This window comes from Choloepus didactylus, chromosome 3 (assembly GCF_015220235.1).
Source record: "Choloepus didactylus isolate mChoDid1 chromosome 3, mChoDid1.pri, whole genome shotgun sequence".
In the NCBI taxonomy this organism is placed as follows: Eukaryota; Metazoa; Chordata; class Mammalia; order Pilosa; family Megalonychidae; genus Choloepus; species Choloepus didactylus.
In genome coordinates, this window is record NC_051309.1 from 56,481,344 (window position 1) to 56,500,721 (window position 19,378).

The window sequence follows — 19,378 nt, forward strand, 5'->3', positions numbered from 1 at the left end:
ATCTGGTATGCACAGTTGGTTTAGCCTTGTCTTCCCTACTCTTGAAATCTCACTGGATATTCATTTTGCAAGCATCTACTGAAAAGAGAGCAGAGTTTAGCAGGGTACTTGATATTTTTGATTTACTGAAAATAACAATTTTTGAATTAATTCCTACACCTTTTAGTCTTTTGAGCATTGTGGAAATTTAACCTATTTTCCTGTCTTTTTAATGCAAGCATATTATTATTGCTTGACTTTGATTAAATACTTGTAGGGTCATGCAGTTCTTCATCATGAGGAATAATAAGATGATACAATATTTGTTTTCATTTCTCTTTTCCCCCATCCAATCTAGCTTCCCCCCAAATTTTTCAGTAATTTATGTAGCAATGTTAGAAGTCTATTGCTTATCCCACAATAATGTTGTAATTTTGGCATTTCTGCCCATATTGTAATGGAAAGTATTTCATCAGGCTGAACACAGAAGACATTTTACTGACAATTATATAGAGTCAACATACAGAAGCGTACTACTTTGTCCTTAAATGTGAATGTGAACCATTTATTAATTTGAATAGAAGGCTATGCTTTTGAAATATTAAACTCCATGAGCGCTAATTTGCTAAGTTGATTAGGGAGCATGTTGATATATCAGCTTCAGCTCCAGAAAGCAATTAGTAAGGATGGTCTGAGCATATTGTATGTCATCAGATTTTTAAAATCCATTCATCTATTTCCAAGAATATAACTGTATAACTGGAAAGACTGTAACAGTGAAACCTGAATCTGGTTGTGTATTGTTTAGGGAGTGGGTTCGTGTGGGACAAGAACAGGAAGAGACAAAGAGTGAAGTAATTTCTTTAGGGGCTGAGAGTAGGATTTAGATACAACAGGGGGTGGTAGAGAGAACAGAGCTTTGGGATCACACCAACCTGGTTTTGACTTGGGGCTCTGCCACTTAACTTTCTAATGCATCCTCCTTTAACTTCTGAGGAACACAGCTCTTCAGGCTGTGGAAAGGAGAAAAGGCAATAGATTCCTTAAAAGGGTCTGGAATCGAGTTTGCACTTGATAAAATGTTAATGCTTCATCAATTTCTTAATGTAGAAGTGTTTGAAAAATCATATGTTTTTATAACAACCGGGTAGACTTCTTATGATTCTAATAATTCTTTCACTTCATGAATTTGAAGCTCTATTCCACTTTAGGGCATAGAACTATATTGAGCAAATTAGACTACAGAAAACTCATGAGGATCTTAAGACAAGTATTTTTTATATGGTGATTGTGAAAGAAGTAATTTCAATGCAAATACTGTTGTCTGAAATATTTGAATATTTTGTCTAGTGTCTGAATTGATGACCTTGAGAACCTGGGCATCTAATGTAGCTTTCAAATAAAACATTCCCTCAAAATAAACCTTAATTAGTTTAAACAATGGGCAGGAGATATCATTTATGATTCAAGTGTTAAAGTAAGGTGGTGGTTTCCGTCTCCTTCCAATTTGTTTGGATGATTTTTTTTTCACTTGAAAAAATCATTTTTTAATTGGTACATTGGACAGTTTTATCATGAATCTGTTGGACACCAACAGCAGTAAAAACTGTAGTGACCATCTCACTAGGTATATTTAACCAGATAGCACTACAGATAATAAATAATAATTTTAAACTTTATAATTAACTTTAAATATGGAAAAAATAAATAGAAGAATAAAATGAAAGCTCTCTCATAATCCCACTAATTTGCTGTAACTAAACATTTTTAGGATTTTAATAAATTGCTTATATTTTTGGATGCAACGGTAAATTATACATACAATTTTATTTTCTCTCTCTGTATTTCTCTATCTCTGTGTTTTTAAACTCAAAAGTATGTAGAGGCTCAAGGGCCTGGTATAGTAAGAAGAGGCAGCCTGGGCTTCTCACAGACCTGTTTTCAAATCTGGGCTATGCCATGGGGCTGCTAGCTGTATGGCTTTCTAGACCTTGATTTTTTTCATCTATTGATAAGGAGTTATAAGATTTATCTCTCAATATTGTTATAAGATTAGATGTTTGCTATAATTATTAGATAAAATAATGTATGGTAAAGTATTTAGGCCAGGTCTTTGGCATATGGTAAGCATTACAAAAATGATGGCTGTAAAAATATTATCAACAATTATTTTATTACTCTTTTTATCAAGCTCTTTCTTTACTTTTTATTTTATTACCATTTCTAAAGACTGTATAATATTCTACTGAGTGGATAGACCATTATTTATTTATTTAACCAGATCTCTGTTGTCTCATTTTTAAATTATTATAACCAGTGTAGAACACTTCTTTTTGTGTGTACCTTGCCCATACCATTAAGATGAGTTCTCAAATGGAAATTTAGGAATCAATAGAATATATAATTTTTAAAATTCTATATTGTTAAATGCTTTCTAAAAGAGTTATGTCAATTTATAGTTTGTAATTCAGCATACTGCTTTTACCACACCTGCAAAATCATTGTTTCTTTCAGTTCAATTCAGCAGTTGTGAGAAGTGATAGCTTGTTTTAATTTAATCACTATTGTAGTTGGATACTTTCCCATCTTTATTTTCTTTTCTTTTTCCTGTTACCTTAATTAATTGAATTTATAGACATTTTTAAATTGTTTGTTTTCAAATTTGTATCTTATAATTTTTCTTCTGTTTCTTCTATAATGTCTAAAAAACTGCTCCTCTGCAGAGACTTGATAGGAGTCAATTCTATTATTTAGTTAAAATCATGGTTTGATTGTTAAAATGCTGTCTTTGATTCATCATCTGTGTTATATGATGTTAAAAGAAGATAAGTTTATTTCTCTCAGACTACTAAATGGCATTCTTTTAAGGTTTTTATGGATCCTTAGAATTCCTTTTCCCTTTTATTGATGGCTTATTCTTACCACATATACATATTGGGTCTGGATATGGACTACTTAGTCCACATATTTTTTAATGTAATAAAAATCAAGACTAGTGGTTCTGGAAGAATTTTAAGAGGCTGCTAGATTGTTAAGAGAGCTGCTTAGGAGACAGAGATGGGAGACTAATATTCCAAGTGTGTGGCCTTCCTATCTTCATGACAGTGATTCTACAAGAGCAAAATCAAATGTAAAATGGTCAGTTAAACTTCTCTTACCTTTATTGTCTGTCTTTCTTATTCTTTTATAATTAGCTAAAGGATTCATTAATATCTTCCCCACGATGAATACTACAATATTTGTAAATGATGGAGAAAATTTAGATTTAATTGTTGAATATGAGGCTTACCCCAAACCTGAACACCAGCAGTGGATATATATGAACAGAACTTCCACTGATAAATGGGAGGAATATCCCAAATCTGAGAATGAGAGTAATATCAGGTAAGAAAAGGGCCAACTGTGGAACTGTAACCCATGATATTTTTTGAAATTTGCTTTCTAACTAATTGCACTTGGAAAGTTATCACCTCTGTGATATTCCACAATAAAAAAAAAATGATTAAAAAAAAGAAAAGGGCCTTACAGTGGGGCGTGCACATTTTTTCCCTTCTTCCTCTTGGCTTAACAGATCCCATCTGTGTGACCTGCAGATACACGAGAGACCTCCTGGCATCGAAGGAAGTTCCAGAGTGTTTCCTGAGCACCATCCCACGTCATCTATTTTGCTGTGTGTTTAGAGCACACACACAAAAATCTGTGTCTCAGTTTTCTAATTTATAAAATGGAGGATAGTTCTTTCCCAGAGTTCTGACAATAGTTTAACTCGGTGCCTGCCATATACTGACTCTCTTTTCAGAGAATGATTTATGATGTCAAAGAGGAAAGTTAGTACCTTTACTCATTTTTTTAAGAAAACAAAGAGTCATTAGCAAGCTTTGAGCCAGGCAGTGAACCCAAGTTCTTTTGTGTAAGACGTCTCATTCAGTCCATAAACATTTATGATTAAAAATAGCGAACATTTTATATACATGGTATGTCTTTTCTTTTTTTCTGTCAGGCAGTGTTCTAGGTACCTTACGTATTACTCATTAAATGTTAGTCCTCACACAACCGTATATGATAGATACTCATTTCTCCCATTTTTATAGAAGAGGAAACTGAGGCACAGAGGGGTTAAGTAACTTGACCAAGATCAAAGGGCTAATAAGGGGTAGAGCGCTTGGATGGCATTTGTATATTTTTCCAGTCAGGATGGTTAGGCTGTTGGCTGTTGTAAGAATATTGTAGAGACGATAGTGTCCTGGACCAAGAACTAAGGGTCGGAGGGAAGAGGATGGATTTGGGAGACATGAGGGATGCCTCCTTAATAACACCTGGTGAGTGAAGGGTGGGCGAGACAGGGAGGAGCTGAGGATGCCTCCGAGGAGTCTGGCTTCCTCCACCAGGCTGGATGGTGAGTTGGCAGTGCCATTGGCTGAGAAGGTGGAGGAAGAGGCTGACAGGAAGGAGGGTGAGGAAAGAAGATGAGTTTCAGTGTGAGGTTTGTTGAATTTGAGATTGACTGGAGGATCTCTAGGTGATGATGTTCAGATAGGACATCAATTTGTGGCTAGTCTTCCTAACAGCTCATCTTAGGTGAGCTTCCCTAGAAGCAGAGCCTGAGACAGGGATTCATGTCCATGGGTGAGAGCGAAACCTGTCAGGGAGTGGCGGAAGCAAGATGGTGAAGGGAAAGGAACAGAACTAGGGGAGCTCTGGAGCTGGGCTTTGGTCACATATTGGCTGTGGACCTGGCCCCAGTAAATAAACTTCCAAATGGTCCATTTACCTAAGGGAGAGCCTTGAGGGAAGGTTCCAAGTGTGAGCTATTAGCAGCTGGTGGGGGCGGGAGAGGGGTAGGCAATGAGGGCACAAAATCAGCTCCTGTATTTGTGGCTGATACTAGACTAGAGGTGAAGATATGAAAGTTGAGCAAATAGCGAATAATTGAGTGCACGAGAATAGATTGCCCAAGGAGCTTGTGCAGTGGGAGCAGCATCTTGGCAAGACTCCATTTTTATATCACGGGCTGCCCAGGATCATGTCAGTAAACTTCCCTGAGGGTTGAACCATGCTCAGTCTGCATAGCCATATCGGGCAGCCCTGCAGTAAAGCAGAAGCTTGAGTCCCAAATTTGGCAGAGGAGACTGAGAAGTAGCAGTGGAGGTAGGAGAAAAGCCAGGAGATGGTGGTTTCATGGAAACCAAGAAAGAAAGAGTTGCAAGAAGGAAGGTGAGGGCAACAACATTGGTATCTTGCTGAGGGGAATGGAGTTCAGGACATTGGTGAGAGGAAGTTTGAATGAGGAACTGTGGGGGACTGAGGAGCCAGTGGCCATGATGAGGGAAGGGCAGACAGCCTGCAGTCTCTGGGATTGCTTTTATACTTAGACAGCCTTTCCCCTCTCTGTGTTCCCACAGGAGAGGCATTTCACCCAGATTTATTTTATTTTATTGTGTATATATATTTATATATCATACATGTATGCATAGATACACACCCATCTATATATGTATTTGCTAATGTGGATTTTGCCAATACTGTATTAAGTGAGTCATGTTTCCTCAAACAGACCTGCACTCCGAGGCAGGCCTTCCTAGGTGATTGATTTATTGTCCTTTCTTTGTAGATATATAAGTGAGCTGCATTTGACCAGATTAAAAGGCACTGAAGGAGGCACTTACACGTTTCTGGTGTCCAATTCTGATGTCAATTCTTCTGTAACATTTAATGTTTATGTGAACAGTAAGTAAAACGAATGTCTCTTTATCTTTTTATTTTCTATTATCTTAAGTTGTGGCTAGTGTTCCTAACAGCTGCAGAACCGAGATGCGTTGTGTACTATGTAAATAGTGTTTCATGATAATTTTGACCTTAGCAAAGACCTCGTGGTTTGGTGGTTAGAAGAGTGTGTAAGAGAACCAATTGCTTGGCCTACATTTCACCAACCATATGTATGACCTTGTACAAGTCGCTCACATTCTGAGTGCAACCTGTCAAGTAAACAGAGGAGCCTTAAAAGTTAAAAATAACACTTGTTTGAGGGGAAATGTATTATTGATTGCTGAAATGGGGAACCAGAGGTTGAATAGGAGCTGGATTATGGTGTTAGGTAAGAAAGAGATGCTGTCGAGCTTCGGCATGATCTTTGTTACCAAGCTTTCTTTTTCTGGGTTGTGATATTATTTGTGTTTAAATTTTTCTCCCACTAAGTTGAATGTGATATTGATCCAGCCCAGCTGGTCATGACTGAGTACCATGTGGCTACTGTGGGAGAAAGTAGCAGGAGGTTTAGGATGGGAGGAGGGCTGTGGATGTGGGAACCCAAACACCCGAGTCCTGCCCTTCTATGGCCCCCCACGACGTCCTTGAGAAATGCCTCTGCATGGAGGTTGAGGTCCAGGGAACACGATCACCAGCTGGGGCTTTCGCCAACTGCAAGGCTTCCTCCTTGCTCTGCCCTGGTCCTGTCTGGATTTCCAGGGAAGGGAGGGAAGGTGCCTGCCACATCATCCCAGCCGGAGGAAGGGAGGCCTCCACAGACATGGCATTCCAAGGGAGCAGCCCAATAAATGACCCTCGGAATCAGCCGTCCTGGTATGTGGGGGTGAGACCTCCCAGCACGTTGCCTGGAGACCAACTTGCAAACTCTGCTGAGTGCTCTACATGCGCTGGGATTTGGGATAGGGGTCCTAAGAGCACAAAGCATGGGAGCCAATTCCATGCCCTGTAGGAGCTTACTTGCAGTATGAAAGTGATTTTACATAATTACTTTATTTGATGCTGCAGCTCAGCAAGTATGGGGGTGGGTAGCATAACCACTTTATAAATGAAGAAATGAAACAGCTAGTAAGTGGTGGTCTGGAGAGGTTGTTTTGTTTTGTTTTGTTTTAATTGTGGTAACCTGTATGTAACAAAATTTGTCACTTTAACCAGTTTTAAGTGTATAATTCAGTGGCATTAATTACTTTTACAATGTTGTGCTACCATCACTACCTTCCATTACTAAAACTTTTTCATCACCTAAAACAGAAACTTTTTTATCCTTTAAGCAGTAACTCCCCATTCCCTTCTCCCCAGCTTCTGGTAACCTCTAATATACTTTCTGTCTCTGAATTTGTTTATTCCAGATATTTCATGCAAGTGAAATCATACAGTATTTGTCTGGACAGGTTTTTTGTTTTTCCTCACTACAATCTTATTTTTATTTGAGAAAATGTATATCTACAAAGAGGTATACATTTACTATTTGATTATGAGAGTTTTATATTCTGTATGTCTTAGTATTTTCTAATTTTTTTCACACTGGACATGTCATTGTTTACATTGAAAGAAAAACATATTTTAAGTCTTAATAGTATTTGCTTTTATGCACAGAAAAAAAATCTGATAATAGTAGTTATTTCTTCATATGAAGATTTTTCTTTTTTTTACTTCTATTTGTATGTTCTAAATTTCATACAGTAAGCACATACTAATTTTGTAATTAGAAACAAAGTAAACAGAAGTTATTTCAAACATAAATCCCAGATTTCAACAAGCTACTAGGTGCCTACAAATAATTGGATCCATTAAAATATATATTTCTAACTTGAGTTGCTCAGTCCATTATAACTCTTAGACAATGATTTATGATCTCTTGTTAATGCCCAGTTAATGTAAGCTTGTCTTCAAATATTATTTTTTTTTTTTGCCTTTTTTTTTTTTTTTTTTTCTTTTTTGTCCCCGTTTTTCTACTCATCCATCCATACACTGGACAAAGGGGAGTGTGGTCCATATGGCTTTCCCAGTCACATTGTCACCCCTCATAAGCCCCATTCAGATATTCTTCAGTCATCTCATCACACCTCTCCAACCAAGCTGAAGAATCACTTCTTATTTTGATGTAAAAATGGATGTCATCCAGTGTGTCCTCAATTTTTCCTTCCCTCCTCAAAAATCTCTGCAAGTTAGGTTTTCTCTCTTTCTTAGCTTCTGTCAAGAATGATATGTATTTTTTTGCAATTTTTTGAAAATGAATTCAAGAATTTCACTTTTTTTATTTCACATTGTGCTCTTCCTACCAAAATTAAGGAGATAATACAGGAAGGAAATAAGGATTGTGGTACATTAAATTATGTACCCCAATTTAGACATGTTCTTAATCTTAATCCACATTCCCTGTGGTGTGAACCGACTGTAACTAGGGCCTCAAAGATTTATTTTTCATGAGGTCGGATTTTAATCCTGATTATTGGAGTCCTTGTAAGCAGAAGAAATTCAGACACAGAGGTGGAAAGCCAGGGAGAGGAACTCGAAGGAAAAAGCCAATGGAACCTGACAAAGGAGGCCAAGCTGCTGGGACATTCTGCAGCCAGTCGCCAGGCATTGTTATCTTTCGCTCTTCCATCCACCCTGGATGTTACTTTTCCCACTTCTTCCTGAAGACCAGCTGCTGGCGATCTGACTCGTCTGCCACATAGTCTCTCCCTCCTCTTCTGGGTTTCATTGCTTTCAGCTTCTTGCTTCTGTGGCGTTGTCCTGGACAGGTTTTTGATTGTTAATCTAGAGTCCTTTCACTAAACCAGCATTTCCAAAATCTTGTTTCCTGAATAAGATGCTGATATGTGTTTAGCAGCTAATAGGTGCACAGCTGCACAGGTAAACGTGTTTCTTTATTACAACCTTCGCAGATTCTTCAGTGTGCTGATGTACATACCTCTTGCCTCCCCAGGAGGGCGTCATAGGATGGGGCACATATCCCAAACTTGTTTAACTATGGCGTTCTCCTTTTCCAAGGGACACGTGTTATTATCTCAGTTCCTCAGGACAGTTTTGATTGTATGGTACCTCATTGGCCTTTGGTTCACGTCTCTAGACTAATTATGATTTTAATCAGAGGAGCTTGGTGTATTACACATAGGCAAAATTATGTGCTTTTGAAAATCTCAATATTCAAATGATTTAAGAAATGATTGTAGGTAAATCAATATCCTCGCAAACCTAATATACTTATTGTTCATACAAAGCCTTTGGGTGCTCTAGGATGCTCTAGGACAGTGCTTCTCAAACTGTCTATAGGGTAAAGGACCAGTTTTTTCTTTTTAATTCCCAATTCATTGTGGCTCATACTTGTAAAATATAGTAAAAGCAAATTATTAGAAAAGTGAAATGAAAGTAGCAGATACATGAAGTATGAGCCTGAATTCTTTGTTGTTTTTTTAACAGTTTTATTCACACATCATGTAATCCATCCAAAGTGTACAACCAGTGGCTCTCGATGTAATCATAGAGTTGTGCATTCATCACCACAATCAATTTGAGAACATTCTCATTGTTCCCAAAAGAAAAATCCTATACCCCTTACTCCCACCTATTACTGACCCTTGGATTGGTATGGTACCCGTGTTACAGTTGATGAAAGAATATTACAATATTACTGTTAACTAAGTCCATAGTTTGCATTAGGTGTATCTTTTTCCCATATACCACCTGTCCTGGTTTGCTAATGCTGCTGTTATGCAAAATACCAGAAATGGATTGGTTTTATAGAGGGAGTTTTTTTTGGTTACAAATTTACAATCTGAAAGCCATGAAAATGTCCAGATTAAGGCATCAACACAAGTATACCTTCACTGAAGGAAGGCCAATGGCATCTGGAAAATCTCTGTTAGCTGGGAAGGCATGTGGCTGGTGTCTGCTGATCCCAGGTTGTCTTCCAGCTCCACTTTCAGCTCCTGTACTTTCTTCAAAATGTTGCTGTTGGAGTGTTTTGTCCTCTCTTAGCTTCTCCAGAGCAGACACTGGGCTAGCATCTCCAAAGTGTCAGCAAAAGTCTCCTTTCATCAGCCATCTCCAAAATGTCTCTCTCAACTGCTGTCCAAAATGTCACTCTTAGCAGCTCTGAGGTCCTTCTGTTTGTGAGCTCTTTTATAGGACTCCAATCAAGACCCACCCTGAATGAGCGGGGTCCATATCTCCATGGAAATAATCCAATCAAATGTGTCACTCACATTCCAGTGGAAACATTCAATCAAAGGATTCCAACCTAATCAACACTAATATGCTTTACCCCACAAGATTGCATTAAAGAATGTGGCGTTTTGGGGGACATAATTCATCCAAACTGGCACATCACCATATTATTAACATCTTGTAATAGTGATGTATACTTGTTCTAGTTCGTGGAAGAGTATTCTTATATTTGTACTATTAACCACCTTCATTGTCCACACCTGGGTTCACTATGTTATACAGTCTCATGTTTTATCCTCTAGCTTTCCTTCTAGTGACATGCACAACCCTAAACTCCCCCTTTCAACCACAATCACACCCATAATTCAGCGTTGTTAATTAAACTCACAATAATGTGCTACCGTCACCTCTATCCATTTCCAGACATTTACCATCAAACATATTAAAAATTCTGCACATATTAAGCATCAGTTCCTCATTTGCTACCCTCATTCTATCTCCTAAAAATATGGAACGATTCATGAATTTATGTGTCTTCCTTGCACAGGGACCATGCTAATTTTCTCTGTATCGTTCCAATTCTTAGAATATATGCTGCCAAAGTGAGCACCCAGTTTCTTTTAATATTAGATTCAACAGATATATAAAGTTATTCTGTCCCATTACTCTCAGTTCCTAAATGCTTATTCTCAGTTTCTGAACTTCTCATGGATTCACATCATGGATGCGTCCCCCTCCACAGACTTTGTGTTGAGATACTCAGCTGTAGCTGCCTTGTGTATGTCTCTCTTTTCTTGGCCTCGAGGCCAAGGGACATTCAGATCTGTCTCTTCTCCCCGTTTGCATGTCTCCATTTGCCAGTGTGTGTTTGTCGGTTGGTCATGAGTCAGTGACCTCAGAAAGGCCTCTCTGAAGTAACCCTTACTTTTCTTCAAGTGGCAAAATCGCTATGATTTTACTTGCCAGTCTTCATTTGGCATCCAGCAAGATCAGTTTTAATCACCTCTGCTGGTGAACTCATGCAAACTCATGCCTGTTTGAAATTGGATAGGAAATCGAGTTAACCTTCCAGAATGATCCCTTGTTGGCTTCCCTGTTTGTGCAGGAGGTCTTTTCTGGGTTGCCAGGACCCAACCAGCATTTCTAGAACTCCTGCTGCATGGCACTGGGGATACAAATGAGGATAAAGTAGATCCTGCCCTCAGGTAAAGCTCTTCAGGAAGTCTCTTCATTGACTAAGTTGATGTCAGTTTGTTACAAACACTAAACTGACTGAAAGTGTTTGTTTTGCTTGGCTAATACATTGGATTTCTTGATTGCCAAATGCTTTGACAAAGGTAGCATTTTTGTGTGAACTTAAAACATCCGCCTTCCTTTTGTGTGAAGTATGTTTCACTTGCTCTTTACAGATATAGTTAGCTAGTTTGTTGTGTTGATTTTTTTAAAAAATTGAACCAAATTTTAGCTAATACTATTATGGGAAAGTTGTTTTAGGTCAGATTTTAAAATCAAAAGCTTAAATATTTGAAAATTAAAAGTTAGAGCCGTTGTGTCTATTTTGCCAAATGCATATGTAGATTTAGTGTATGCTTTATTCTATAAATAAGCTTAGCCCCAAAGATGAAAGGAAATTGTGCTTTGCAAGAATTGGAATTAATAAAAATCAGAATGTATAGTATTGCCGCAAAATTTCAGGCTACTTTTACTTAGTGACGATGATGTGTAATTGCTTGATAGATTGAGCTGCAGGAAAGGCTAGTGAAAAATCCTTGATTTTGAAGGGTTAGATTTTTGGTGGCTGAAAAATCCATTTGTTTTGAAATTTCCACGTGTAGATTTATTGTGTATTTTGAGTGTGTGTATACGTTTTAATTGCTTAGGTGGGTATGTGGCTTTAAAAAAATTACTGTACTCTAACAGTTTGTGTTAACAGAACAATTAAATATGTAACATGGTAGGTTTGAAAATACTTTTAACCTCTTTAACCAAGCCATGATTTACATGGGTCTGTTAAATTGTTCCATGATATTCAAGGAGGTTTGTGATGCCAAGAGCTGTTCCTATTTGCCATCTTTGAGCAGAACTCTAGTGGAAGTTTTCGTTCAAAACAAAACCGAAAGCAGTGATTCTTTGCTCTGAATTCGCTTTATTGAGATTACTCTTGGAATTGCTGATCCAAAATGTACGTAGAAATCAGACTCTTAGTTCTAAAAAGTTTGATATCCCTGTAGCAATGGTGATTTTTCCCTTGCAGATCAAAATTGGGGTATTGTGATATTTATATAGAAACACATGGTCTCTGGTTACAATAACTGCCAAACAATAAGGCTTTTAACCAGGTCTAGGACAAATAAAAGGCCAAATGTGCCTTTTAACCATAATTTATCCACCTGTTTTTTGTTGGTTGTTGGTTGTTTTCTTTTCCATCTTATATCTCTTGAATAAATATCAATGATAATCAGTAAATTAAATGTTTTGGAAAGTTATTTTGACTTATAATTTCAAATATCCCAGTGAATCCTGAAGTAATTTACATAATTGTGGAAAGAAGTTATGATTGATATGATAAACTGCTGCTTTCAATCCTCTGGAATGACTTTAAGAGATCAGTTACCTGAAAATGACACTTCCAAACTTGATCTGATAGCATTTTCCAGACCAGTATTACAAATTTTAAATATGTGCTAAATGATATTTAGGGGCCATAAATAGATCTCTCCAATCTTAAAGGTGCATCCTTCAATGAGGAACCTAGCGGTTCGGGCTGCATGGGAGCAATGGTAGGAACGAAGGCAGGCAGGGGTGCCGTAAGGCATTGAAAATTAAAGGGCTCATGGTTTGTCCTCGGGCTTATACAGAACACAGTCATGTTAAGCTGGAGTGGGTACCAAAATGACTGCTGAACTGTACCAAATTAACTCTCAGATGTCATCAGTTTCACTCCATTTATGGTAGGGTGTTAACAGGGGGTTGAGGAACAATTTAAGGAAATGTTAACTAATGTATTATTTCTGAATCACTGCATCGGTATAATTAACTTCCTGTCTGCTGTTAGTGCTTATTTCTAGATCATACAGTATATTGAAATGAACCAAAATTAAGAAATCACCCAGAATGAAGTCTCTTGATGAGAAAATTTCCCTTTGACCACACTCACATGGGTGGGCTATCTTGTATGTATTTTTGGTTCATAGTTAAATTCAGTTCTGGATGGCTACATTGATTCTAGGGCAAAGCCACTCTAAGTGCAACCTCCTTCCTGCAAGGTGGAGCATTTGCCAGAGGTGAGGCAGACCTGTCAAGCCGGCTGTGCGGATGGCATGGGACTGCCTGTCCCCGCCAGGGTCACCCACCTGGCTGGACGAGTCAGTGACCGTTATCCAGACCTTAGTGTTGCTGTGTGCAGTGCCTTTCCAGAAGATCCTCAAGAAATGACAGCAGAGTCACTAGAACTTTGCCTTTTTGGAAGGTGGAGAAGCCTGTTGGACTTCTATTTCCATTTTTAAAAGATGGTAGGACCCTCCAGTCAAACACTCGTGTTTTCAAACCGCACTTGTGTTAGTGGCTAAAATATTTTAAGACTTGTTGCTAACATACTGACTTACTGATTTTGCTTGAGAGGCTTGGCCTTTTAGAATTTTTAAATTTATTTTCTTTTTTTTGTAATTAGGTGGTTTCTACTAAAGGGACACCTATATTAAATTACTGGAATTCTTGAAACATTAAGTAAAGCTAGTACTGAATGGAACTCCTTTCTGGTTTATGTACTTGCTTGAGAGCTTGCTATAAGGCTACCACAACAACCAGAATATAGTTTGGTTTGTGCAAAATTTGTGCACACATTTTAAAATTGAAACAGTTTTTTCTTATTTTTTGCCAAGGATAGGAAAACTAGGAGATGTAAAGATAAAAAATTAAAAATCAAGTTTTTAAGTTCCCTTTTTAAGTTTATTTACATTTTGTAGATTACCATTGCTGATATATTCCTTGGTATATATATTCTTCCAGATGATTCTTTAAAACTTTTTTTAACCAAAAATCATATCATTGTTTCATAATCTGTTTTTTTGGTGCTAAACAATGAGTGCATTTTGAACATCTTTCCATGTCATAAAATATTCTTCTACAACATCATTTTAGTATTTCATTGCATGGATATTGCAAAATTTCTTTAACCCATCCATGTCTGATGCAATTTTGAGAAATCGAGGAGTTTGAGGTGGGACTCTAAAACGATGTAACTGAGTTTTAAAAGAAACTCATCAGACGGTTATACTCAAGTTCATAATTATCTTGTTTAATTTCATATGACTGACCCTGCCTAAGTGCCTGGAAAATGGTAAGGTTATAATCCATCATTATCATGCATCCTTCTATGTCTTGCACCAATAACTGGGAGATGCACTGTGCTAGCTTTTTAGGACAGGAATATTTTTCCAGATCTTCTTGGTGTGGTATCTGATCTATGTAAAAACAGTTGCTTGTCTTTTTACATCAGTCTTTTTATAGGTGATGTGTGTTCAGTTGAGAGATCTGACAGTGTCTGAGCTCTGTTTTTATTTTCTCTTCCTGAACTTGAAATGAGTTTTTGTTCTCAAATTGCTTGGGAGTTATGAGTGTTGTTTTTGACATGACACTTTAATATAATCTCTTTTTCCTTATAAAGAGGATCTCTGTGGATGTGAGAATTACTATAGACATTGGAATTGGAAAAGGAAGACGTGGCAACCTACTTTAAAGTAGGACTAGCTTCTCTTCTAATGTAAAATAATTTAAGAGATGTGGCTTTGAATTTTAAAGGATCTCAGTTTCCCCCTTCAAGTGTTGGTAATATTATTTGACCTTCATATCTCACAAGAAAGTTGGCTGGGTGGGATATGTTGCCAGTTTGGGAGGTCTATTTAAATGCTGAGCCTGATAGAGAACAAGGTAACCTGACTCTATTCTCCAGCCCCCTGTTGCCCCTATTTGTGTGGTCTGGCCAAATTTTAGGTTTATGGTGGGAAAGTGGAGAAGCAGGTTTAGGTATGTCACTGTGTAAAACTTCTGCTAGATTTGACCCTGAACTCTTGGGCATACTTTTCAAAAAATGGCCTGAGTGGTCCCTTTTATATTAGTGGAGCTTCTCTATAAAGATTTCCTTTTCAGTTTTGCTCCTTGTGTTTTTTACATTAAATTAGCCCTCTTCATTTACAAATACATGCAGTGTCACTTGTAATCCAATGGAAATTTAAATAAATTTAAGAATAGGTACATAATTTTTCTGTGTGCTTTGTGTCAATTGCCTTCTCCTCCACTTCTGAATTATGTGGCAAAATGAATTAGAAAAATAACATTTTATTACAAACCTGCACTCCTTGGCAGGAAGCAGAGTGGCATTGTGATATACACACAAATCCCCTAACCCCACCTCCCTCCACCCCCAAACGTAAATTGAGCACAGCGATTCCGACTGAGAAAGGCTTTCTTGAAGTAGCTGCATCATTTTTTGACTTAATCTAGGGATTAGGAGATCTCTTGGATGACTGTTTAGAACAGGGCTTGGCAAAGTACAGCCCGTGGACCAAATCTGGCTGTAGAACATTTTTGTATGGCCTGCAAGCTAAGAATGGTTGTTAACATTTTTAAATGACTGGAGGAAAAAAACAAAGAAGACTATTCCATGGCACATGAAAATAAAATGAAATTCACATTTCAGTGTCTATAAAGTTTTTTTGGAACACAGCCATGCCCATTTGTTTACATATTGTCCATGGCTGCATTTGTGCCACAGTGGCAGAACTGAGTAATTTCAGCAGAGACCATAGGGCAATCAAAGCCAAAATATTTGTGTATATCATTCTTTACAGTAAAAGTTTGTTGACTTCTAGTTTAGAAAATCACCTCATTAAGAGAATGATTTTTTTTTTAATGTGAGAGTTGCTCTATTACAGATAGCTGTAACAATATAGTTCAAGTTTTGTTTCGTTTGCTAAACAAATTTCTATTAAAAGTCTTGGGCCAATTTCTAGATATCTGTAAGAATATATAAAACAATACGTTATCAAAATATCTTCTGGGGGTTTCTAAAAAAAAAACATGATGTTCCTTGTGTAAGTGAAAAAATAACTTACTTTTTACTGCTATTTTAGCTGATTTTGATTCCTTTATTTTACCTTATTATGTATGACAGGAATGTGGGTTTGACCCAGACCCAAACCAGGATAGTGATAAATTGCGGATAAGTGTTGCTGCATATCTATTCAACACCAGCACCCCTCGAATAGTAAACACAGAAATTCATCTTAGTGATTCTTCTTCATTTAATCTTTTATTGTTTGAAGACTTAAGTCTGTGTTCTTTGTCCTGCTGATGATAGATTGTTGGCAAATACGCATTTATATCAGGAGTTGGTGGAGGTGGTTAGCCATGAGAGAAGATCTATACTCGAAAACATTTTCCACACTTAGATGAACGAAAGAAAGATTCACCAGCCCCCCCTCCTCACCCCCACCAGTTATTTGTGTATCTCCTCCCTGTCTCCAGCTCTCGTTATCTGTGCTGTGTTCTTAAAAATTCATTTTGTTCTTGCCTTCCATATGGACCTGATAATGGTGAAAATGAGTATTTTCAAGATCTCAAATCTGTGGGGTAAAATCAGCTAATGGTTAGGATTTTAATTTCATAAGTAATAAATTCTCAGAGTTACAAGTGCTCTGAAATCTGCCTAACAGCTAATGAGTGGTGTTGGAGACCTTAGAAAGACTCAGGTCCACAGTGCTTTGACAGGAGCAAAAGCTATTTTTATCTCCACCGGAAATACATAACTTATAGGCCTCTTACACTTATCTAAACCTATAACTTGGGAAGAATTAGGGAATATGTCATTTGGATGTTGCTTCTTATAGAGTATCTAAAAAGCTGCCGCTCAGATTTAACCTGGAGAATTGCAGGGAATGGATGGATCTTTAAAAGCAAAATGTAGTTTTAATGCCTTACACTGGGCATTGAGGCATAACAAATTGCAGATGAGCCGAGATTTTCATTTTTGGGAATCAGATTTATACTACCTCGTTCTTTATGCATTAAACATTTTCATAGTGTAACTTTCCACACACAGCCCCAAACTGTGCTAGTGTAACTTTACCTTTTCTGAATGAGGTCTCTGGCCACCAGCGTCAGGGTCAGGGCTGGGACTTAGGCTGAGACAAAAGAGGCACTTAGAGTGCAAAATTTAAGGAGGCACTCGCTTTTGGGTGCCAACCCTGGAGAGTGAGCACTTCCTTCAGTTTTACTCCCTATGTGTTTCTCTTCCCTCACCCTCATTCCAGCCTTGTTCAGGGTACCTTCTTTAACAAAGCAGATTGCTGGGCCAGATCCTCTACTTACTGAATCCCTGGGGCTGGGGCCTAGGAATCTGCATTCTTGCCATTTCCCTTAGTGATTCTAACGCACATTGAAATTTGAGGACTCTGAGCTTAATTGGCCAACCTAAGGCCCAACAGGAGAAAAGCTGCTCAACTAGCCTCAGGTTATGGTCCACCTGTAATAGCTGCTTTTTAAAACTACCTAATTAACCAGCACACAGGAACAAGTAGGCCAGGCCGGCTGCCCCACTTGCCAGCCATGGCTGTCGTATAAGTGCTACCAGGTGTCATGCTAGAAGGCTTGGATCTTGGTGCACTTGTAACCAAAGCTAAATGACATTGATTATGTAATTTTGAGTTCCAATTTTTTAATTAAAAATGTTTTATAGGTTCATTATTACATGTTTCATTGTTTAAAAAATTAGAAAATAAGTCAAAAGGATAAAAGAGACACTATCCTTACTCTAACTGCCCAGAGATAACCACTGATAACATCTTAAGGTACCTTTTCAGCCTTTTTCCCCCTGTTAATATTTAATTCCAGTAAAAAATGCATCATGTGGCATTATGAGCATTAGGAAGGATGAGTGATAAAGAAATTTAGGAATGGTTATATCTGTCTTAGGGCCTTGATTCCAATTTGAATGTTATACGGTTATCTTTGCCATCTCGGTGTAGACCCATACTCTATATTTAAAAAAAAAAATTTTCACATGGCCTGGCACACACAAATCTTTCTTACCTTATGGTCCACTGTTGCCAAAATGTGGTTGCACCTACACAAGCAGGTGGTCACTATGAGGCTGTTCCCCCAGGTCACTTCTTGTGATTTATATTTGGATTCCTTTGGAATCTGAGAGATTTGTTTTTTTTGGTGGGGCAGTCATTCATCAGCTCTTATTGTGCCTGCCAGGGGTCAGATTCTGTGCTAAGAGTCAGAAGTATAATCGGTAAGATGTGCCTCCTGCCCTTGAGAATGTCCAGTCTGATGGAGGAGGCAGAACAAGACAGTGCATAACAGTGGCAGGTGCTGATAAATGCTGCGGGGTTTGGGAGGCGAGACCAACCATCTTGGTCTAGAGGAGTTGGGAATGGCTTGGAAAAGGAGGTGGCACTTGAACTGAATCCAGAATGACCTGCCTTATGGTGCATGCAGTTGCCAGCAAATAGCATTCTCTTAAGGTTACACTGGGTTTTTTTGTTTTTATGCTATGCCCTACTTTTCAGCCCTGTCACACAGTTGCCCATGATAATTAAATGAAACTTGCCAGATGGATGCTTTCACAAGATGATGGCTTGTCTTCTTGCTCTATTTCTGAAAGCTGGCATTGGATCCAAACTCTCAAGGATGCCCCTACCTTGAGATTGCTTTGGAGTGTTGTTGTTGGGTGTGTGTTAGCCAAATGGCCTGCCCATCAGCTGGGCCAGGTTGAGTGACAGGTGGGTGTGCCACGCATGTAGACACTCGGACCCCTGCCAAATCATTCTGCTTCCAAAGAGGTGAGGTGCGGAGAGTTCTACAAAGATGTCATTTATTTGTATTACCTTCCTTTTGGGAAATAAACTTCCTAAGCTTCTGATCTCTCGGTCTTTCCTTTTCATCACAGATTTTTTCCTATCAGTTGAAACATAATTGATGTTGAACTTCCATTGCATCGGGTTAAAACAAGTATGCGTTGTCACATTATCCTAAGGAAGCAATTTTTAGATTATTGAAGTGTGGCCAATATAGTCCACTTGTTGTGTAGCCAATTTGATTAGGTAAGGAGGATGGATGCTCTATTTTTAAAAAAGTAACTGAATCATTAATAATTGATAATGAATGTATTGTTTGATTCTCTGACTCATTCTTCGTACATTATATGCTCTATCTCATTTAATTTTCAAAATCCCTATGAAATGGGTGCTGTTGTTATTCCCATTTTACACATAAGGAAATGGAAATTTAGACAGAGATTCAGAAATTTGGGGCAGAGCTGGTAAGTGTTGGAGCTCTTATATTCAGGTCTGTCCTGTATAAATATGGCCTTCCATAGTTCTGTCCTTAGACTAGGCACCATAAATGCCATAGACCCAAGGATACAGGGTGAGCACATCACTGTCCCTGCCATCAAGGC

General features: G+C 38.0%; 1 protein-coding gene and 1 non-coding gene across 5 annotated transcripts in view; one reads left to right on the forward strand and one right to left on the reverse strand.

The window, feature by feature from the left end:
- KIT (KIT proto-oncogene, receptor tyrosine kinase) overlaps positions 1-19,378 on the forward strand; it is an 89,442-nt gene that overhangs the window by 52,455 nt on the left and 17,609 nt on the right. For all 4 annotated transcript variants that reach the window (XM_037829830.1, XM_037829832.1, XM_037829831.1 and 1 more), the window contains exons 6-7: positions 3,174-3,363; positions 5,591-5,706. In XM_037829830.1, the coding sequence (XP_037685758.1) occupies positions 3,174-3,363; positions 5,591-5,706 (306 nt within the window). The remainder of the gene's footprint in view (positions 1-3,173; positions 3,364-5,590; positions 5,707-19,378) is intronic.
- Positions 10,418-10,525, reverse strand: LOC119530674. The gene has a single exon (XR_005216070.1). It is a non-coding gene; the product is annotated as a U6 spliceosomal RNA (small nuclear RNA).